The 24192-nt window shown below is 40.7% G+C and overlaps 1 protein-coding gene across 1 annotated transcript in view; it reads right to left on the reverse strand.

Annotated features, from left to right (window-relative positions):
- Positions 1–441: 441 nt before the first annotated feature.
- Positions 442–24192, reverse strand: part of LOC120879764 (cytochrome P450 3A28) — a 29955-nt gene continuing 6204 nt past the window's right edge. Inside the window, exons 4-13 of the mRNA XM_040262803.1 lie at positions 22965–23064; positions 19592–19705; positions 19241–19329; positions 17789–17937; positions 11059–11186; positions 9839–9905; positions 7533–7693; positions 4900–5126; positions 2570–2732; positions 442–972 (exon numbers count right to left, since the gene is read on the reverse strand). Coding sequence (XP_040118737.1) covers positions 865–972; positions 2570–2732; positions 4900–5126; positions 7533–7693; positions 9839–9905; positions 11059–11186; positions 17789–17937; positions 19241–19329; positions 19592–19705; positions 22965–23064 — 1306 coding nt within the window. The 3' untranslated portion in view covers positions 442–864. The remainder of the gene's footprint in view (positions 973–2569; positions 2733–4899; positions 5127–7532; positions 7694–9838; positions 9906–11058; positions 11187–17788; positions 17938–19240; positions 19330–19591; positions 19706–22964; positions 23065–24192) is intronic.

Raw genomic sequence — 24192 nt, forward strand, 5'->3', positions numbered from 1 at the left:
ATGGCAGGCAGGGGAAGGAGAGGGGAGGGAAGGGGCAGGAAAGGGAAAGGAAGGGCTGTGTGCAGCTTCTGACCCCACTGAAACTGACCAGTGTGTGTAGCCTTTCTCCCCAGTCAACCATCTTTTATTCCATGTTTACTGTGTTAAGATGGTTGGGGGTTGAGGGTGGAATACAAAGAGGTATGGAAAATATGTGCTCCAAAAAAAGGTAGATTTAAACTAAAAGGGTAGATTTAAAAGGTAGATTTCTAAACACTGGGCAAAGTCATAGTCAATTAACTCCTACCTATTTAATATGCTAAGATGGAGTTTTGAAAATGGCCCCACCTACCAGCAACTGTGATAGTCAAAAAGTATTTGGTCACTGCATCCCCAGACTGAGCTGTACACTTCCACCCTAACGTGCACAAAGGCATCAGGTAATACTCTCGTAAACAGATGTTTATTGTCTTGCTCAATATAATGTTTTATTTAGCATATTCAAAATAAAATTTGTGATATAAATATCATTCCAGTCACCATTTTAATTCTTATTTTCATTAAAGTCTGTCGATAAGATTGTTGAGAAATCTTCATTCTGACCGGTGCTCAGGAGGAGTAGATGGTACTAACTGGGGTGGATGGAGAGTGTCCTATGAGAAGCTGTGAAGTTGAGCGTCTGGCACTTACTAATTGCCTCCTTTGTATGACACGTAGTATATAATGATCCAGGTAGGCAGTGAGAAAGCTGAATGATTATGCAGAATCCCTGCTTACCATCAAGTACAGCAGGTGAAGTCCATCTTCATTTCTTGGTTTTATCAAAGCAGATCACGTCTCTGGTATTCTGAGATGCAGCTTCCTTCAAAACCAAGATGAAAATCCTTAGAGAAAGTCAGGCTCCAGTTGCGGTCCCAGGTCTCTGGGCACAGCCTTTAGGATAACAGGTTGTTCTGGCTGCGTGAGTCCTTGAGTGTATAATTTCAGGGGGATCTGCAACAGGTAAACAAGCACGCGAGACCCAGTTAGTGAAGCCCTGCTAACAAACAAACGAACGAAGCAGTCGGCGAGAAACTGCTTTACGAATGTCGGGCATGACTTAGCGACAAAAGCAACAACAACAAAGCTTTCAGCATGATATATATTGGATTTTTTTAAACTACCAGTTCTATATGTTTAGTAGATACAACGGCAGATAAGGGGACAGCTAAGCTGTCTGTATTTCCTTAAATGAATTTTGATAGTTTACATCTTTGAGAGAGTTGGTTTATTTAGCATATTTATAAAACATGTGGGAAGAAAGTTGCTCACAGTATTCCCTTGTCATGTCCTATCAGAATTTAACTTCCACTTTTATTGAGATAGAATTGATTTATAGCAGTGCATATATTTAAAGTATACAGCATAATTATTTATTTATATGGGTCATAAAATTGTTACCATGGTAAGTTTTGTTAACAATCATCATCTCATATAGAAAGAAAAGAAAAAGAAATAAATATTGTTTCCCCTGTGAGAGAAGCCTTAGGATGCACTCACTTACATCACACAGAAATGGTAACAACAGTCACTGTGCTTTGCACGACAGCCCTGCTGCTGCTGCTGCTAAGTCGTGTGTAAGTCATGTCTGACTCTGTGCGACCCCACAGACAGCAGCCCACCAGGCTCCGCCGTCCCTGGGATTCTCCAGGCAAGAACACTGGAGTGGGTTGCCATTTGCTTCTGCAGTGCATGAAAGTGAAAAGTGAAAGTGCAGTCGCTCAGTCGTGTCCAACTCTTAGCGACCCCATGGAGTACAGCCCACCAGGCTCCTCCATCCATGGGATTTTCCAGGCAAGAGTACTGGAGTGGGGTGCCATTGCCTTCTCCGATGACAGCCCTAGTACTCATTTATAACTGAAAGTTTGCACCTTTTGACCACCTTCGTTCAATTTTGCCTGCCTATCTTTGATTCTTTATATTTATTCTGAGCTATGTCAAGGGGGATAGTGATAACATTCATCCCACAAAATACCTATTTGAGCACCTATTCTGTACCAGGCTTGATACAAAGTCAGGTTGGCCTGTGTTTTTCTCGATTTAAATTTTAAGTAAAAATACCGAGTATTTAAAATGTACTAGATTCTTAGGCATTATGGCAAAATTTTTCCATCAATTTTACTATGCAAGCATGGCTGAGACGTGCTGTCAGAAGAGCCTCTCTAAGTTCTGGTGGGAAGAGCATCACTGAAAAGTCACGATGAAAAGTCACGATGAAAAGTCACTGCTCTTGTGACGGTGCACACACTTCCTTCCAGTGAATTTGAAACCAAATTGAAAATCTCTCTTCCGTTCACTGCATGGTGGGCAGTCCTGCCCCACTAGCTGCATTGACTCCAGATGACCTTTATAGTTGGGTCTTCATGGAGCTGCTGATTTAGCCCTCCAGTGATGATTGACAAGTAAAGGTTTCAGGTGACTCCAAACAGATTCTCTGGCTGATAGAATAAGTTATCTTTTGAATTGATAACATGCCTAGATATATAGAGATCTGTCAGTTAAAAAACAACTCCCAATAAAATGTTATTAACGCAGAAAGTGAATTGCTGACCTGTGTTTCTTTACAAGGTATGAAGGAGAAGTTCTGAAGGATTCTGACGAGAGCGAGTTTTATGTTCATGAAAGCGAACCTCATGCCAAGGCAGTTTCGGGGTCCAGTTCCAAAAGGCAGGTAGACGTAAGGATTTATGCTGTCCTTGTTCTTCTTACTGAACCTGGATCCGCAATAGTAGACGAAACAAGTGAATGAAACAGAGAAACCAGAAGAGCTGCAGGTCTGAGGCTTTAACTTAACTCTTGGACCAGTAGCATAAGGAGATTTCTGTGGGCTGGTGACTGAATACTGCTGTGGTGAGAAAGATAAGTTCCACTGTCTGGACCCTACAGAAGCTTTCACTCCTGTTGAGTTGAGGTAATGGTTATTTAAAGAAAATGTATCCTTAAACTCTAAATTTACGTTCAGGGTGGTGACATGGTCACTGTCTGAAAGACAGGAAATGAACGTGATTGAAGGAAACATGGGTTCCCATCTCCAAGCACACTTTCGTCACTCGTGCTCACGGGGGAAGGAAGCAGGAGAAACATCTCTGAGTATTTAAATTGTTATATTTCAACTGCTTTCCCTCTTTTCCCTTCCAATCTCCATGTGTCATTATCTCTCTACCTCTCTCTGCCACACACAAAATGCTTAGGTCAGTAGAATTATGTCAGCATGTGATGCCAGGCTACTCTAGGTAATCACTGATTTCTTTGCCTATCTGTTCCACTAGCCTATAAATTCCTTGATGGTTAGATCTCTGTTTTATAAAAATTTGACTCCTCAGTATTTTAATATGTCAAGGAAAAATGTATATTTGGGGAAAGTGATAATAGCATTGTGGTTACATATATTTAAAAGAGTCTTTATTTTGAAAAACATTATGTAATATTTACAGACAATGTGACAAAATAATATGGAGATAGAAGGGCAGCGGCATCATGTGAATGGTGCAAACATGGGTTGATGCTTCTTAAGCAGGGACTAGACAGATACAGATATACACTGTACAGCAGAAACTAACACAACTAGCAATATACTGCAGTAAGAATGTATTTCATAGGCTTGTGCCTACAGAATATACTTGTATATGTTTCAAATACACCCATACTTGTGTATGTTTGTAAAATTCTCCATAATAGGCCTTTATAAATATTTGGTTTCCCAGTCCGTGGCCCAGTCCCTGACATACACAGGTAAGCACTAAATCTCTGCTTGATGGCTGAATGAATGAAAGGGAAGTACACTGAGTGGTCTCTGGTTTTAGTTTCCTGATGCTGCAGGAGGGGGAGCTGCTGAGCTTGAGGGAGGAACAGAGTGTCCCTGGTCCAGAGCAGAGGACTCGGTGGACTCTGACTCTTCTTTCAACGAGTACTGTGTGTCACCACTATGGTAGAACTTGGACATCAGGGCAAACAAGACAACCTGTGGCCATCAGGGTGAAATGAAATGACAACCCACAGTCAGGGTGAAATGAAAGTCCGGATCCCAGCCAGTGCCCGAAAAGGTCATTCCAAACCTTGATCCCTGCACACTAAATGGGAGAGAATCAACTCTATCCAGAGTTCAAGCTGTGCCCAAACCAGACCTTCGCTCTTAATTCCTGTAAAGGATACTCAACAGCTCTCCGAGGAGGGAGTCTAGACGTCTAGAGAGCAGAAGGGAGATGTCTAAAGACCGAGACAGAAGGGAGCTGGGCCAGGCCTGCAGCCAAGACAGAACCGGGGCGCCTGGGTGCTCCTCCGTCCTCAGTGAGGCTGCTTGAGCCACAGGGATGAGACCGCTGGTCTCCAGCCTGTGCTCCCACAATAATAAGAGGAAAGGGCAGCCGGTGTCGGGGAATGTGGGAACATGTGTGAATTCAGAGAGCTAGGGGAGAATAGAGAGGACGGCTTAAAGGAAATAGAAAGCCTATACACCTGAGATAAGGCAGTAGCAAGGTAACTTATGGGATATGCATACAAACATGTACACAGGATATTGTTTATAGTTTATTGTTAAATAAATTAAGCTGTTTAGAACTAAATAATATATAAGAATACCACCCAAAGTTTCAAAAATCTATATATGCATAGAAAACTGTCCACAAGGACATACATTATTAATGAGGCCTATCTTACTGTATTAGGAATAAAGACAGCTAATAATTTTCTTTTTTCTAATCTAGTTTGAATAATTCAACTCAAACAATGAACACAGTTAAAGAGAAAAATCTTTTAAACAATAAAAAGATATACAAGTAAATGGTTGCCTGGTCACCCACTTGACACCTATAATAAGCGTTGTCAAAACACGCAAGTACCAAAAAGGATGAGGGTGGGTGTCTCTTCTCCGGGGTCTTGTACCTTTCGGGACGGAACTCCTCAGGCTCTGGCCAGAACTCTGGGTTGTTGTGAAGCACGAAGAGTGGCACCATCACTGTTGTCCCTTTGGGAATGGACACCCCATGGATTTCCACATCCTTCTTACAGAGCCTCTCTAGTCTCCCGGCAATTGGAAACATTCTCAGGGTTTCATTCACCACCATGTCAAGATACTCCATCTGTACCAGGGCATCGTAGGTGGGAGGGGCCTCGGAAGAGAAGAACAGATTTTGATAAATTAAGATTTTGGATCAACTTTCAACTCCATCGATGTAGTCCTATTGAAATGTTAGGTGCTCCAGGGAATAATTTAAATCGATCAAGGACATTTATGGACATTTTAGTATCTATCATGCCCTTTGACCTCTCAAGGGCCCATTGAGATGTAGAATTGTGAGGACTTGGAGGATGTTGGGACAGTGCCCTAACCAGGGCTTGAAATCCTGCACATTATCAGGCAGTGTATTTCCTTCTCAGGAGAACAAGTGAGCAATAGACTAAAACACTTACTCTTAAGTGAAATAGGCCAAAATCACTGTTTCTTTTTGAAAGTGAGGCCACGTGTAAGTACCAAGAAAAGAGAATGTGTAAAAGAGCAAATCCCCTATTCAACATGAAGGTTCTCAGTTGAAGGCTCCTGACTGCTCTTTCTTTTCATTATATGTATACAGTTTGGAAATACTACATTAAATGAAAAGTCTATAAATAATTTGGAGAGAAACGAATTCCTTTCTAAACCAAATCCGCAAGTGAAGAATCAGACAGAGTGCTACCAGCAACACAATTTCAGTTCTAGAGGAAGTTACAAGAGAATCAGAATTCTCAACTCTACCCTCTGTTGCTGGAAGAGTCCTCTATTGTCCCTGTAGGTGTGACCAGAAGGTTTGAAGGTCTAAATAAGCCACTCCAGCCCCAGGGGCCAGCTCTCCTCATACCACAAAGAACTCCAGTTTTTGCAGATATCTGAGACTAGTGAGGGTGGTATGTGGCTGTCACGTGGGGTTATATTTAAGGGGCAACATTGTGGAGGATAAGAGTGGCTCAAGAGCCAACACCCTGAATCACAGCTTGACTTGATCACCAACAGGTACACGACTAGTGTCTGGAAGTATTTCATCTCCCTGTAGCTCAGGTATCTCATACATTACACGGAGACAGATGGAGCTGACCCTCCAGAGGGCTGTGTGGCAGAGACACTCACTGCTCACCCAGCATCCATGTAGTCCCCGTATTTCCCAGGCCATCTGAAGTTATGGGAAACCAACTTTGCCAATGGGCTGTGAACTGAGGTGATTATGTCAGTTCAGAGACAAAATATTTGAAAAGTCAGTGAGCAACTCTCAGGTTTCTATTCCCCAGATAACAAGAATGTTTCAGATAAGGCAGTTACAAGAAGGTGGAGCCTCAGCCCGTATCCCCAAGTGACTCTGTGGAGCAGAACTGTGTACTCATTCCTCCACTAACAATCCATGTTGGATGTGTAGATGTGGGTTAAAAGTAAACCTTTGCTATGAAAGCCCCTGAGATTTTTAGGCTAATCTGTTACTGAGGCATAACCTAGACTCTCCTGACTAAGACTGAATTTTATGAAGGTTAGATTCATTCATAAATGGAAAGTGTTTAGATAGACATAGATAGTAAGAAGTAAATATTAGCCAATAGTGGTATTGTTATTGTAAGTATTATTATAAAAAGAGGAGAACACAATGCTTTAACTACTCTCTGTCTCTTAGTGATTTTTTCATCTTATTGCACCAAAATAATCCCAAAATAAGATTTACTGGAGAAGACACATCATCTGTAATTTAGGTAGGCACTACTATCTATCCTTATCTTGTATCTAACTCTGTGATTCCCTCCCATTCTCATTCAGGTTGCTCAGGTGGCTCACCTTGAATTAGTGGAAAGCTGGCTAGTGTGATGTGAGCAGCCTGTTTGAAAGTCGCCCACAAGACTGGGCTTCTTGATCTTGACACCTACCATTGCCCTGAGCTGCAGACATGTGGAATACGGGACATGTGTAGAACATGCATGGAGCTGAGTCAGCCCGGCTAGTTAGCCGTGGCTAGCCTGGATCAGCCAACACCCAGGCCACAGCAAGTCCAGCCGTAGTGGCAAAGAATCTGCCCGCCACACAGGAGCTGCAGGAGACACAGGATCAGTGCCTGGGTTGGGAAGATCCCCTGGAGGAGGTCTTGGCAACCCACTCCAGTACTCTTGCCTGGAGAATCCCATGGAGAGAGGAGCCTGGCGGGCTACAGTCCACAGGGTTGCAAAGAGTTAGACATGACTGAAGCAACTTAGCATACAACATGCCTGCATGCAGACACTAGAGCAATAGATGTTCACTGTTGGATGCCACCAAGATTCTTGATGTTTTAACATGGCATACAGTAACATGTGATATGCCAATATAAGCATTTTTTTTCACAGTACCTGTGTGTGCAATGCATTATCTATGTTTCCCCTTTGTTTTGTACACCTAGATCCTTCTTAAATAGCACAGGTAAAAGATTTGAGGCTTATGCTTTCTGCAAATATGTTCAAGAAGCAGCAAGAAGGCATTTTTGCTAAGGCTTCACCTTCCCCCTCTCTCTCCAGGTATCATCACTCACCTTATTGGGGAAAGTCGCATCAATCTCCTCCTGCAGCTTCTGCTGGACATCAGGGTGAGTGGCCAATTCATATATAATGAAGGAAAGAGAAGTGCTAGTGGTCTCATAGCCACCAAAAATAAAGATAGTAGTTTGGGCCACGAGTTCTACATCAGACAGAGCTAAAAGGAGACAAGAGACATTTTATATTATATAAAACACATCAATATAAAACATCACAGTTTAGATGATGAGAAATCAAATGAAACTGCCAAATGCATATGGGGAAAATTTTAAAGCAATTAAAGTCAAACTGGGAGTGTTTTGTATTCTCAGTCTTCCAAGGGAGGCAAAATATGTATACCTATGGCTGATTCACGTTGTTGTATGGCAGAACCGAACAATATTGTAAAAAAAATTACTGTTTATAATAGCCAGGACATGGACGCAACCTAGATGTCCATCAGCAGATGAATGGATGAGAAAGTTGTGGTACATATACACAATGGAGTATTACTCAGCCATTAAAAAGAATACATTTGAATCAGTTCTAATGAGATGGATGAAACTGGAGCCGATTATACAGAGTGAAGTAAGTCAGAAAGAAAAACACCAATACAGTATACTAACACATATATATGGAATTTAAAAAGATGGTAATGATAATCCTGTATGTGAGACAGCAAAAGAGACAAATATGTATAGAACGGATTTTTGGACTCTGAGGGAGAGGGAGAGGGTGGGATGATTTGGGAGAATGGCACTGAAACATGTATACTATCATGTAAGAAACAAATCGCCAGTCTATGTTCAATACAGGATACAGGATGCTTGGGGCTGGTGCACGGGGATGACCCAGAGAGATGATATGGGGTGGGAGGTGGGAGAGGGGTTCAGGATTGGGAACTCATGTACACCCGTGGTGGATTCATGTTGATGTGTGGCAGAACCAATACAATATTGTAAAGTAAAAAAAAAAAAAAAAAAGGAAAGAAAGAAGAGGCAAAGAAAGAGAAGGAAACTCTTAGTTGCAGGTAAAAGGAAAACATTGATGCTGCCTCAATTCAGTTTGTGGAGGGTGCTGGCTATTCCAGCATGCATCTCCTATAGTCTATTAATAATAAAACCATGTTGAAAAGTTAAAAAAAAATAAAGGGAACCAGCTGTTTTTTGAAAAAACAGCTGATTCCAGAGCTACTCAGGGGTAAGAGAAACCTGGATTGTCTTACCCCAGAAAGTGAGGAAGTTCTTAGAAAAAGATAATTTAAAGGACAGTGGAAACTCTGTATGTACTGATGGTGCATCCTTATACATTTGTCAAAACCCATGGAATGTATAATACTAAGAAAGAACCCTAAGGTCCACTATACACTTTGGATGATAATGATGTATTAATGTAGGTTCATTAATTCTAACAAATGCACATCTCTGGTGTGGTCTTTTGATAGTGGGGGGAAGATTGTGTGTAGTTGGGGCAGGATGTATATTGGAAATCTCTATACTTTACACTCAATTTTCTTATAAAACTAACTATTCTAAAAATAGTCCATTAAAAAAAAGATTTAAAATGAAGAAAGGAGAAAAGAAAAAAGAATATAAGATCCTACTTGAAAAAGCTCCAGTGGACAAACCAGAAAGAATTTGAGAATCAGAATGAAAAGTGATGTAAGAAAGTACATGAGATCATGCTATATAAATATAAATGAACAAGTAAGCCAACAAGAGAGAATGGAGCGCTTCCCTACAAAAGAACATCAACCGATAAATACAGAAGAATGATGGGATCAGAAAGTCATCATGTTATAACCATCATGGTAACAATGGTTTCAGTCAGAAACCATCCATGAATGATAAAATAAGTAGGTGACAATTTGAAGAGAAACAGTATATTTCCAGTCTCAAAGGCTTCTCTCACAAGTCATTTATTAATTACAAAAGGGAAAAAATAATCTCTAGAGTAGAGTAAGCTCTATACAACCTTATCCAAGAGTTCCAAGTTAAGGGCACCAACAGTGGGGCAATGTGGATCTGGAGCAGCCTGAGAATCGATATTAGAACAAAGCTCCCCAGAGGTCCAGCTGTAGGCTATCCACTGACCATGACTCTCTTCTGGGCCTGACATCCTTGCTAGACTTGCCCTTTCGAGCTCTGAACAAAGTTGTGCCTGAAAACTTCTAGGAAGTGCCACAGTCTACTTTCTGCACAAGTGTCTTTCTTCAATTTGACAGAAATTCTCACGTGCCTGGAAAACTTCCTGCACCTTTTGAGAACCACACCTTACCTAAGTGCCTTCCCATAGTGGCCCCTGTGAAGCTCTCCGTAGTTACCTTTATGGGTGTCACTTTCTTTGGTATTCTGAGAATTAATCATTAGCTGAAGTAAATCCACTCGATTCTGGAAACAGAAAGAGAAATCAATTTTAGAAATTACTTGTGAAGATAGAAATAAATCAGGAGTGTATATTTAACTTCTTTCCTGAAAATATGGTCCCTTAAAAAGCAAGAGTCTAACTAATATTGCCTGAGTCCTCAGTGAACAAAACCACCCACCTACAAATCTTAGAGACCACGATGCTTCCCTGAGAGCAACCCAGCCATCACGTCCAACTGGTTTTTTGTCCTCACTGTCTCTGATCTTTGGTTTCTTTGACTTTTGAAACAGCTTCTTTTTTAAAATATAAATTTATTTTAATTGGAGGTTAATTACTTTACAATATTGAGGGAGAGGGTGGGATGATTTGAAACAGCTTAACCAGATAGTTATCTGCTGTCTCTCCCGTCACACCTGTTTGCTCAGGAACAGGCCCATGACTTCAATCTTTTTTTCCCCTTCAACTTTAACTCTTAATGAATGGACACACAAATCAACTCCCTCACATTGCATAGGTCACCAGCAGATTTTGCAGAAGCATCTACAAACTCTTGACCCTCCCAGGACTCTACACATGCTTCAGTGACATCCTATAAGCAGCCCATCTCTCTTAACCTGCAGACAACTTTGGGCTGGCCTCACGGCCTCATGAAGGCCCAATTGGGTTAAGCCACTTGCGGCTTCATTGGCCAGAGAAGATGCCTGCTCGCTTCAGACTATGACAGGGCTCAACTTTTTAAAAGACTGCAATGTATCAGGCATCTGATGGAGTCTTTCATCTGACAACCTATAAAATATGAGGCTTGGCATTGAAGTAATTCTTTACCAAGCTAATATTTGGTGAAATATTTTTTTTTTTTTGAAATATTTTAGAATATTAGAACAATTTAGTACAATTGTATTTAGTAAAATTGTTTTTAATCAGTAACTCTTATCCCTCATATACTAATTAGCATGCTTTTCACTGTATTTAAACTGCTCTCTGGCTCATACTCTTATTTTCTTCCCCATCCTTTTCCTCTTCCATTGCCCCTCAAATTTTAGAACCATCTTATTCTATACTCTATAGTTTTCTACCTATCTTTCAAAAATGCAAAGATGCATATAAGTCATATGTATACAGCTCAAAAAATTATCAAAAAGTGAACACCCACTCATAACCGCCACCAGACTTTACCGTTTGTTTATCTCTGAGGCGACTTTCTTTAATCTTCTTTACAGATTTTGTGAAAAAGTCCACAGTACTTTTTGGAAACACAGTAATGTTTAATATTTCAAAAACTGGGTTGAGAAATGGAAATAATACTGCAGGGAAAAAGATAAAAGGAAGCTCAGTGAAAATGCAAATTTTACTTTGCATTTAGCAAATATAGTTTACCTTTAGCAAATATAATTTGCTCTATCAATCAAAACAGTAAAACCACCAGGATACTCAATCATGACCCATTGCCTCTAGACCTTTGCTCAGACTTCCAAGTCAATGACTGATCAAGGCCAAGTCCACATCTAGGGACCATCACTATAGTAGTGAGATCAGTGGTTCCCTCTGCATCTTTGGACTGACTGAAGAACAGGATTATATTCCGGCACCTCATGGCCTTTAATCCTTGGACTAGCATCTCTTTGGACAACCAGACCAAAATCTGTTACTCCAATTAATTGTGAAGTTTAAAGAAAAATAGTCATGATCAAAATAATACAGTATGTGTTTTTCTACCACAATGGAATAGAATTATGAATCAATAACAGAAAGACAATTAAGAGATACACAAATATGTGGAAATTAAATAACACGCTCCTAAATAACCAATGGGTTGTAGAAGACGTAAAAAGGGCAATCAAAAATTACTTTAAATGACTAAAAATGAAGACACACTATATCAAATCTGATGGGATGTAGCAAAAGCAGTGTTCAGGGAGATATTTGTGGCTATATGTTTAGATATTAAAAGAACAAAGATCCTAAATCAAGAACCTAAATTTCCACCTTCACACTCCGAAAGGGAAGCACAAACAAAACTTAAAGTAAGTAGAAAGCAGAAAATGGTAAAGAGAAGCGAAGAAACTATAATGAGTAGGAGATTAAAAAACAGTGGAGAAAATCAGTGAAACCAAAAGTTGATGCTTTGAAAGATTTTTTTAGCTAGACTGGCCAAGAAAAAAGAGAAAATACTCAAATTGTTAGCACCGAAAATAAAAGAAGGGAGATTACAAATGACATTTTAAAAAATACAGGGACTATCAAGAAATCTTTGTATACTCAATATCTTATAATAACCTATACTGGAGAAGAACTTGGAAAAGAATATGTGTGTGTACATAGCTGAATTACTTTGCTGTACACTTGAAACTAATGCAACATTGTAAATCAACTTTACTTCAATAAAAAAGTAATCTATGAACAACAGTATGAGAATAAATTAGATCATTTAGATAAAATGGACAGATTCTCAGACAGACACAAACTGCAGAAAGTATCCAAAAAGAAAAAGAAATCTGATATACCTATTAAAATGGACAAAGTTTCCATTAGTTATCAAGAAACAGCCCACAGCTTGGTGAAGAAAAGCTCAGGTAGAGGTGGTTTCAATGGTGAATACTACCAAATATTTAAAGGATTAGCCCCATTTTAAAACAAACTCTTCCAAAAAATAGAAGACATTGGGGCACTTCCAAAGTGTATGAGTTTGATACTAAAACCAGACAAAAATAGCCCAAGAAGGTAATCTCAATTTATCCCATGGATGCACAAATCCTCAACAAAATACTAGCAAACTGAACCCAGCAACACATAAAAAGTGATACACACCATGACCAGGTGGGGTTCATCCCAGGAATGCCAAGTTGTTTAATAACCATACCAAAGAAATTAAGGAACAATGCAGTCACCTAACAGATGCATAAAAAGCATGTGACAAAACCCAACACTGCCTTGTGAGAAAAACACTCAGCAAACCGGAACAGAAGGGAATTTCCTCAACTTGATGAAGGTCGTCTATGAAAAACTAAGCTAACACCATACCTAATAGTGAATGACCCAAATGTTCATCAGCTGGTGAATGGGGAAACAAAATGCAGAATGTCCATATAATGAAATACTATTTGGCATACAAAGAAATGAAGTACTGATATGTGCTACAATTTTAGACACTCATGATATATGAAAGAAGTCAGCCACAAAAGACCACATATTATATGATGCCATCATATCTAGTGTCTAAAATAAGCAAATTTGAAGTGACAGAACATAGATTGAGAAGATGAAAGTCGCTCAGTTGTGTCCGACTTTTTGCAACCCCGTGGACAGTCCATGGAATTCTCCAGGCCAGATTACTGGAGGAGGTAGCCGTTCCCTTCTCCAGAGGATCTTCCCAACCCAGGGATTGAACCCAGGTCTCCCGCATTGCAGGCGGATTCTTTACCAGCTGAGCCACCAGGGAAGCCCAAGGGAGTGCTTAAAGAGAAGGGGGGGGTGGTGGAAGGTGATAGGCTTGAGAGATGACAAAAATTGACAGTAGTGATGGTTGTACATATATCTCTGAGAGTACTAAAAACCTTTCTTTTTCAGTTGTGTTGTGTTATAGTTGAGATACAGCACTGTATTAATTTGGGCACAGCATAATGACTAATGACTTAACATACATGTATTTTAAAATTAACTCCATAAGTTTAGTTAACATTCCTCACCTGATATAGTTAACAAGATTTTTTTCCCTTGTGATGAGAACCTTTATAATCTACTTTCTTCTGTTCAGTCAGTTCAGTTCAGTCGCTCAGTCGTGTCCGACTTTTTGCGACCCCATGAATCGCAGCACGCCAGGCCTCCCTGTCCATCACCAACTCCCAGAGTTCAATCAGACTCACGTCCATTGAGTCAGTGATGCCATCCAGCCATCTCATCCTCTGTCATCCCCTTCTTCTCCTGCCCCCAATCCCTCCCAGCATCAGAGTCTCTTCCAATGAGTCAATTCTTCGCATGAGGTGGCCAAGTACTGAAGTTTCAGCTTTAGCATCATTCCTTCTAAAGAAATCCCAGGGCTGATCTCCTTCAGAATGGACTGGTTGGATCTCCTTGCAGTCCAAGGGACTCTCAAGAGTCTTCTCCAACACCACAGTTCAAACACATCAATTTTTCAGCTCTCAGCTTTCCTCACAGTCCAACTCTCACATCCATACATGACCACTGGAAAAACCATAGCCTTGACTAGACGGACCTTTGTTGGCAAAGTAATGTCTCTGCTTTTGAATATGCTGTCTAGGTTGGTCATAACTTTTCTTCCAAGAGTAATCATCTTTTAATTTCATGGCTGCAATCACCATCTGCAGTGATTTTGGAGCCCCCCAAAATAAAGTCTGACACTGTTTCCACTGTTTCCCCATCTATTTCCCATGAAGTGATGGGACCAGATGCCATGATCTTCGTTGTTTGAATGTTAAGCTTTAAGCCAACTTTTTCACTCTCCACTTTCACTTTCATCAAGAGGCTTTTTAGTTCCTCTTCACTTTCTGCCATAAGGGTGGTGTCATCTGCATATCTGAGGCTATTGATATTTCTCCTGGCAATCTTGATTTCAGCTTGTGCTTCTTCCAGCCCAGCGTTTCTCATGATGTACTCTGCATATAAGTTAAATAAGCAGGGTGACAATATACAGTCCTAACATACTCCTTTTCCTATTTGGAACCAGTCTGTTGTTCCATATCCAGTTCTAACTGTTGCTTCCTGACCTGCATATAGGTTTCTCAAGAGGCAGGTCAGGTGGTCTGGTATTCCCATCTCTTTCAGAATTTTCCACAGTTTATTGTGATCCTCACAGTCAAAGGCTTTGGCATAGTCAATAAAGCAGAAGTAGATGTTTTTCTGGAACTCTCTTGCTTTTTCCATGATCCAGTGGATGTTGGCAATTTGATCTCTGGTTCCTCTGCCTTTTCTAAAACCAGCTTGAACATCTGGAAGTTCACGGTTCACGTATTGCTGAAGCCTGGCTTGGAGAATTTTGAGCATTACTTTACTAGCATGTGAGATGAGTGCAATTGTGCAGTAGTTTGAGCATTCTTTGGCATTGCCTTTCTTTGGGATTGGAATGAAAACTGACCTTTTCCCAGTCCTGTGGCCACTGCTGAGTTTTCCAAATTTTCTGGCATATTGAGGGCAGCACTTTCACAGCATCATCTTTCAGGATTTGAAATAGCTCATCACCTCCACTAGCTTTGTTCATAGTGATGCTTTCTAAGGCCCACTTGACTTCACATTCCAAGATGTCTGGCTCTAGGTGAGTGATCACACCATCGTGATTATCTTGGTCTTGAAGATCTTTTTGTACAGTTCTTCTGTGTATTCTTGCCACTTCTTTTTAATATCTTCTGCTTCTGTTAGGTCCATACAATTTCTGTCCTTTATTGAGCCCATCTTTGCATGAAATGTTCCCTTGGTATCTCTAATTTTCTTGAAGAGATCTCTAGTCTTTCCCATTCTGTTCTTTTCCTCTATTTCTTTGCACTGATAGCTGAGGAAGGCTTTCTTATCTCTTCTTGCTATTCTTTGGAACTCTGCATTCAGATGCTTATATCTTTCCTTTTCTCCTTTGCTCTTCACTTCTCTTCTTTTCCCAGCTATTTGTAAGGCCTCCCCAGACAGCCATTTTGCTTTTTTGCATTTCTTTTCCATGGGGATGGTCTTGATCCCTGTCTCCTGTACAATGTGACAAACCTCCGTCCATAGTTCATCAGGCACTCTATCTATCAGATCTAGTTTCTTAAACCTATTTCTCTCTTCCACAGTATAATCATAAGGGATTTGATTTAGGTCATACCTGAATGGCCTAGTAGTTTTCCCTACTTTCTTCAATTTGAGTCTGAATTTGGCAATAAGGAGTTCATGATCTGAGCCACAGTCAGCTCCCGGTCTTGTTTTTGCTGACTGTATAGAGCTTCTCCATCTTTGGCTGCAAAGAATATAATCAATCTGATTTTGGTGTTGACTATCTGGTGATGTCCATGTGTAGAGTCTTCTCTTGTGTTGTTGGAAGAGGGTGTTTGCTATGACCAGTGCATTTTCTTGGCAAAACTCTGTTAGTATTTGCCCTGCTTCATTCTGTATTCCAAGGCCAAATTTTCCTGTTGCTCCAGGTGTTTCTTGACTTCCTACTTTTGCATTCCAGTCCCTTATAATGAAAAGGACATCTTTTTTGGGTGTTAGTTCTAAAAGGTCTCGTAGGTCTCCATAGAACCGTTCAACTTCAGCTTCTTCAGCATTACTGGTTGGGGCATAGACTTGGATTACTGTGATATTGAATGGTTTGCCTTGGAAATGAACAGAGATCCTTCTGTCATTTTTGAGATTGCATCCAAGTACTGCATTTCGGACTCTTTTGTTGACCATGATGGCTACTCCATTTCTTCTGAGGGTTTCCTGCCTGCAGTAGTAGATATAATGGTCATCTGAGTTAAATTCACCCATTCCAGTCCATTTTAGTTTGCTGATTCCTAGAATGTCAATGTTCACTCTTGCCATCTCTTGTTTGACCACTTCCAATTTGCCTTGATTCATGGACTTGACATTCCAGGTTCCTATGCAGTATTGCTCTTTACAGCAGCAGACCTTGCTTCTATCACCAGTCATATCCACAACTGGGTATTGTTTTTACTTTGTCTCCATCCCTTCATTCTTTAGTAAATCACAAATATAGTAAATCACAGTAGTGTTAAGTATACTCATTGTACATTTTATGCTGTTGCTGAAAAATTGCCTCTTTTGAATACCTTTATTCAATTTCCCACCAATCGAAGCCACTCCTCTCCTTACAAAAAGAATCTGATCTTGCTTTTATATGAATTTGGTTTTCTTCTTCTTGTTTTTTAGTTTTGGATTTTTAAAATTAATTTATTTTTTAAAATTTTGGTTGACTGGGTTTATGCTGCAGCCCGTGGGCTCAGTTTTCTCTGTGGCATGTGGGATCTTATTTCCCTGACCAGTGATTGAACTCATTACCTGAACTGGAAGCAGATTCTTCACCACTGGACTACCAGGAAAGACCCAGGTTGTTGTTGTTGTTGTTGTTTTTTAATTTTAATTCTATATAAGTATTCACCTTTCTCTGTTTGACTTATTTCACATAACATAATACCCTCAAGGTCCTTCCACCTTGTTGCAAATGGCAGGGTTTTCTTCCTCTCCTGGTTGAATAATATTCAGTTCTGTGAATACACACACACACACACACACACATAGATATAATATTCAACGTGTATACTGAATGTTGTATATAACTTCCATGTCCATTTCATTTGTTGATGGATAGGTAAGATATAAAAATGAATGAATTATACATTTCACACTGGTGTATTACGTGGTATGTGAACTGCATGTCATGTATGGATGTGAGAGTTGGACTGTGAAGAAGGCTGAGTGCCGAAGAATTGATGCTTTTGAACTGTGGTGTTGGAGAAGACTCTTGAGAGTCCCTAGGACTGCAAGGGGATCCAACCAGACCGTTCTGAATGAGATCAGCCCTGGGATTTCTTTGGAAGGAATGATGCTAAAGCTGAAACTCCAGTACTTTGGCCACCTCATGTGAAGAGTTGACTCATTGGAAAAGACTCTGATGCTGGGAGGGATTGGGGGCAGGATGAGAAGGGGATGACAGAGGGTGAGATGGCTGGATGGCATCACTGACTCGATGGACCTGAGTCTGAGTGAACTCCAGGAGTTGGTGATGGACAGGGAGGCCTGGCGTGCTGCGATTCATGGGGTCGCAAAGAGTTGGACATGACTGAGCGACTGAACTGAACTGACACCTATTATTTAAAAAAAGAAAGGTGAAGGAAGGATTGAAAGAAGGAAGGGAGGGAGGAAGGAAAGGAGGGATGAAAGAAGGAATAAAGAATAAGAAATAAAGTAGTTCACATACCTATTGAAAGAATGAATGGATCGAAGGTTCTAAATTTTAAGAGGTTCTTGCTATATTCCACAAAGGGATCGTGTGGGTTGTTGAGGGAATCAATATTCACTCCAAATGCTGTGCCAGTAATGACATCCATGCTGTAGGCTCCAAACATGCTTAGTAGAGAGAGAAAAACATGTTCTGTTAAAATCAACACCTCTTTATCCTTGTCCAACATGTGCAACAAGAAATGCATGTAAAATCCGATGCCCAGGCAGACAGAAAAAGAGCCACACTCTCTCAGAACCACCTGCTGGATCACAGAAGAGCCTCTGCTACTGTCGCTCACTCCTGAGGTGTATATGACATATGAGTGGTGCAGCTGGCCCTGCGTTAGGGAGTTGGGGACACTAAGGCAACCTAGACCCCACCCCCTGAATTCGGGGATCTTGTCATAAAGGGAAAGACACACACAATCAGACCGTAAGTACAGTAATGTGTTTTGACTATGGACAATAATGAGTGTGTAAGGACTATGTTTAAGACAAAGTGTGGAATAATCAGCTTTTCCTGGGGAGTCAAGAGAGGGGACATTAACCTGGGTCTTGCTTCACCATAAAATCTGTACTCAGAGCTGATTTCCCTTTAGCACATTACATAACAGCAGTGCCCTGAGCTGCCAGGAACATCGTCCCTCCTTGTCTTACACTCCTGCTAAGGCTCCTGAAAGACCTGTCTTCCTTAACCCTAGTGGTCTGTGATTGCCCTGAGGGAAGAGTCATTTCTGTGAACTATAAGAACTAAAAATGTTCTGAGTTTAACAAAAATCCTTTCAAATTGATTTAGGAAATCCCATGGCTAAGTGAGCATATGTCCTCAGCTTCCCTGGGACAGTCTTCCTTTATATCTGTTATTATAGTATAGTTTTTTTTTTTTTTTAAGTCTCAGTTTAGACAACAAAAACTATGGTTACCCCACCCATAGCCTGTACAGGGCCTTCTCTCTTTTGAGGATGGAAGAACAAATAGTGATTAAGAATTAATATTTAGTATTTTCTGTAGTAAAAGTGTGAAGAGATTTAAGTTGTTTCAAGTTCAATACTGTAAATTTACTGCCCAATGCACTACCTGCCAATATATACCAAGAGCCTTCCTCTGCCACACCCTCTACACTCAATACTTTGGGATGATAATGTTCTCCTTTCAAATCTGTTTATTTTAGTCTTCTGGAATATCCACAGAGTCATAGTTAAGAAGATAAGCTCTTTATGGCTCATGTACACAAAAGACACTTTCTCTCCTGGCTGCCCAGCTTTCTTTGATGAAACACCATTCGTTCTGGAGTGGCCCATTAGATTTGTAACACGACCTACTTGTGTCTGTTCACTAGATCAACACAGCACTTGGAATTTGACTCCACGGTAGGCAGCGAGAAGTTCTCAGTGGAGCTCAGCGGACCAGTAGCCTCACCCCTACTTACTCTTTCATGTTGACAGGATTGCCTTTCTCTGCTTCCTTCCTCAGGTTCCTCACCAACACATCTGCATACTGACCAATGATGGGGAACATCTAGACATAAAATATATCATCACATGAAGTTAAATGTGGAGACTCAAGTCCTAGAAGGACCTGGCTTTCCTAAGCATGGAGTAGTAACTGACATTGAATAAAAATCTTAAAAATGTCTCTCTAGGATGTAAAGATAAAAGACCAACATTAGAAAACTCAAATTCAGCAGACTCCTCTTTGAAAAGCGACTATGACCTCAGTTTCTACCTGTCCCTAGAGTCATTCCGTAAGTTTCTAATTGAAAGTCCTGTTCTTTTCTTACTTCCTTGAGCTTTCCGCTGGTGAAGGCTGGAGACAGCAACGTCCGTATTCTCTTCCATTGTTCATCCCAAGCCAGAGAGATGGCATTTTTCATAATTCCCATTGGACCAAAAATCTAGAGTCAAAAGCAAAACATATTTACCCTGTATAAGTTTTAGAAGTCTCGGCAGTTGTGGAAGATTTCTTAAATAAGGACCAATTATTCAACTAATATTTAGTGACTGTCACCTTAGTAGCAGATCCTATGCTAGATGCTTAATAAATATTTATCCCACATAACTAGGTTTCTGTGAGTGTGGAGGAGAGACATCCAGCCACTTGATGTGGTTTCCAAATTTCATATTTCAGTATCCTGTTAAGTGCAAATGACCCATGTAGTATAGAAAGGGTTTTTCCAAGGGAATAGGCGGGAATAAGACCTATTTCATCCTCCTGGTCTGTGCAGAATACAAGGGAACTAACCAGTGACAGAGAGCTGATAGCTTTGACAAACATATGTTGTCTCAGACCAGTTCTTTCTTTACATGTCTACAGCATGTGGATTCAAAACATTTCTTGATATGAGACTTTTTAAAAATAAAAATAGAATACATCAAAAATAAGGAGTCTATTTGCTATTCTGAAGAAATGTTACAATTGTACGAAAATACTTTTTTCTTCTGTTTTCCCTGCAGGAATAGAAGGAAAAGGAAAAATATAATTCTGTTTCTCAGCTTGGGACAGGCTTATCAAGCCAAATTGCTTGAGACATTTTTCCATATTCCAAATATTCTGTTTTAAAATTGAAACCTCCAACACCCATTCATGATAGAAATTCACAAACTAGGTAGGTAGAGAAGAAAACTTAAACAACATGATAAAAAGCATCTACAAAAAAAAAATCTTATAGCTAAAAGCACATTAATGATGAAATCTGGAGTGATGTCAACAAGATGGCAGAGGAGACTCCAGTTTCTCTCACCCCACAAATAACAATTAGTGCTAAATAAATGAAAACAGGTCTAAGAGACCTCAGGAGTCCAGAAGCTTCAGCAACATAGCAGTGAAAAAAACTTGAGAATAACCCACAGACTGGTAAAGAAAATAGCTTCATTTTGCCTGCATCATCCTGTCCCCCAGGCCAGACTGCTCAGTGCCAAGAGGAACCCCCTCCCAGCCTGAAACAGTTCTTACTGGAAAGAGGACAGCAGGATGAGTTATTAGTTTCCCTAGCCTTTCAGAACACTGCACAAATGACCTGCTTTGGATTCACTGCACCCAGAGACTAGCAAAGCTGAGACATCCAGAGACAACTAGGAGCAAAGAAAGAAGGGTAAGGGCTGTCAATGTCAACCACACAGCAGGAGTGACTGGGGTTCTCTGTATCCTGCTCTGCAAAAAACCCCAAAACCTTTACTATGAGGAAACCAACTGCCAGCACAGTCACTGAAGACCCCTGAAAATTTTGCTGCTGATCACTCCCCAAGGTTCTACATTAGCAGACTCCAATTGCCTGAGTCCTGTCTTGTCCCTCCGCCCCCAACAGAGCTGCTCCAGCTGGTGACGTCCTGAGATCCAGGACCCACACTAACATGTGAGTAGCTGCTCAGGTGCCTGGAGCCAGTCTTGACTCCTGTCACTGCCCAGCAATGCCACACGTGTGTGTAGCTCATCCCTGCAGCTACATGAATGCACACTGACAGCCCGGCACTCAAAGCTGCTTCTGTACCCACACTTGACCCAGTCCCAGCCACTGACCCCAGTCCTCATGTTGGGCATGTGCCTGTAGTCAGCTCACACAGAGGAGCATGCCCCCCAACTCTGGCTACCACTCTGCTTGCCCTGGTCCCTTAACACTGGGCTTGGGTGTGCTGCTGAAGACCTCAACATCCCTAGAACCACTTCGGACTCTCCACAGTTATTGGTGTCAAATATCATGTAGTTGGTGGTGTTCTGGACCCAGCTGCCAAAGCCAATCATTTTCCTTTGGAATTGGACCCACCACACCCCACCCCCCACACTTGGCACCCAGTGCCACTAGACTGATGGCTTCAGGACATTGTGTGTCCCATCACAAGTAAAGGTCTTCCTTATCATACTTAGTTGATTAAGCCTAGAAAGAGTAACTGCTTCTCCAAAGACACGGACACCATTGAAAGATAAGGGATCACCAAGAATCAAGGAAACACGAACCGACCAAAGGAAGATAATATCTGTCCAGTAAGTCATCCCAAAGAAGTGAACATCTACGAACTGCCTGAGAAGGAATTCAAAATAATTGTTCTAAAGAAATTCAGAGCTACAGGAAACACGTGTGCTATGCGTGCTAAGTCGCTTCGGTCGTGTCTGACTCTTTGAGACCCTATAGGCTGTAGCCCGCCAGGCTCCTCTGTTCATGGGATTCTCTAGGCAAGAATACTAGAGTGGGTTTCCAGGCTCTCTTCCAGAGGATCTTCCCGAACCAGGGATTGCACCCCTGCCTTTTATGTATTCTGTATTGGCAGGTAGGTTCGTCATCACTAGCGCCACCTGGGAAGCCCAAAGGATAACAAAATACTCAAACTTTCCAAGTACAAAGATGAAATGAGATGTTCACCAAAGAGATATTAAATTTAAAGTGTAGAAAATTTGAAACTTTATAATATAATGATAAATGAACTAAAAAATGCAACAGTTACAACAGCAGACTCAAACAAAGAGAAAAACAGAATAAACAAATAAAGGAATAAATTGACCTCATGAAAATAAACTTTTTTGCTTTTCTAAGACCCTGATAAGAGGAAAAGACAAGCCACTCACTGTGGCTATAAATGAATAGCTAAACAGGGAACCTTGGGATTCTCAAGAGGCACAGTAGTAAAGAATCTGCCTGAGAATGCAGGAGACATGAGAGATGAGGGTTCAGTCACTGGGTCAGGAAGAACCCCTGCAGGAGGAAAGGACAACTCACTCCAGTCCTTTTGCCAGGAAGATTCTATTCCACGGCCTACAGCCCATGGGGCCACAAAGAGTCAGACAGAACTGAGCACACATATACACACAGAGGGAGCATGTGGGGATGGAAGGTTTCTGTACATTTATTGTGGTGGTGGTTACACAAATCTACCTCTATGATAAATTTCCATAGAGCAACACACACACAGACACCTTCCCCCACATCAAATGAATCCACATAAAACTGATGAAATCTGCGTAAGCACTGTGGACAGGATCAGTGTCGACTTCCTGCTCTGATGGACTCTAATTACGCAACTACTAACCAGGCAGGATGAAGGGAATAGAACGTAGCCCCTTCCTGTATTTTTTCTCTCGACAGCATCTTGTAGACTTAAAATTATTACAGAATAAGCATTTAATAAGCAAATAAAATTTAAAGCTAAAGAATGGATGCTTACCCTCCGGTTTGTGAAGACAGAATAACATTCTTTCACTAGTACTGTTTTGATTATATCTGGATCTGTGATAACCAACATAGGTTGTCGACCTTCATAAAACCTGTGTAAGGAAAGGAGATCTAATTAAACTTACCGATACAGATTCCCCAGCTGGAGCCACACTGTAAGTCCAGACTCTGATATTATTAAAGATAATCCTTACTTCTAGAAATTGTTGTTAGAAATAACATTACAACATTTGTTTGGTCTAAGTGTTATGTACGTAGGTATTTCCTATACTATTCTCACAACTTTTCTAGGTTTAAAATATTTCAGTATTAGTGAGGAAGTTAGCTTAGTAAATAAGCCAAGAAAACTGTCTAAGAATGAAAAAATAATTAATTAGGGAGAGCCTACCCATTAATTTTTGAAGATATATCAAAAGCATGAAAAAGGCATAGGAAACTTGCAGACACATTGATCATAACTATGTGACAATTGTCTGCAAACAGATTTGGAATGCTCCACAAGTGATAATAGAATTGTAAAAGATTTTTCTATTCTCTAAAATTTGCTTACTTTATAGTTTACTTTAAAGGAAATTATTAATTTTTAATTAATTTTAAAAAAGAAAAAATTTTCTTTCCATTACTTATATTTATTCTTCTGCATGGGTCCCGTGGGCCTCAGGCTCCATGTAGGTGATATCTATCAGCAGCTCGGCAGGCCCACATTTGACCCACCTACCACACAAAGCTGAGTCCTCAGATATGACACATCCCAGTTTGGCCTGATTCCCTGACTGTCAGGATGCCTGTTCATGGGAATGGGCCACTGGCATGAGGTTTACTCTGAGTTATTTACACTATCTTCTGGCATTTTCCCTCCACTATCAATCATTTGCAATGGCTAGAACAAATTGGAACATTTTCTACAAGTCTCCTAATCCTCCCTTGACTTCACAGATGAATTTCAAGTGGTTTTGTGATCAGATGTAAAAATCGCTGAGAACCACTGCACTTTTTTCTGCCCATTTCCAAAAACCATTCTAAAACCCAGAGGGTCTAAGTGGGTGTCAAGAGCATTTAGTGCTGAAGCAGTGACAGGAGGGATTGAGGAGCCACTTAATCTGCTCTCCCACCTGACTGACCACATTACTTGGATGATTCCCTTCTTCCCATCATGCTTTTTAAACAACACCTGGGTGGAGAAGGGCTAGTGTTTTGGGTGACCCTTTATATTCATGATG

Source organism: Oryx dammah, unplaced genomic scaffold (genome assembly GCF_014754425.2).
Source record: "Oryx dammah isolate SB20612 unplaced genomic scaffold, SCBI_Odam_1.1 HiC_scaffold_2, whole genome shotgun sequence".
NCBI classification, from domain to species: domain Eukaryota; kingdom Metazoa; phylum Chordata; class Mammalia; order Artiodactyla; family Bovidae; genus Oryx; species Oryx dammah.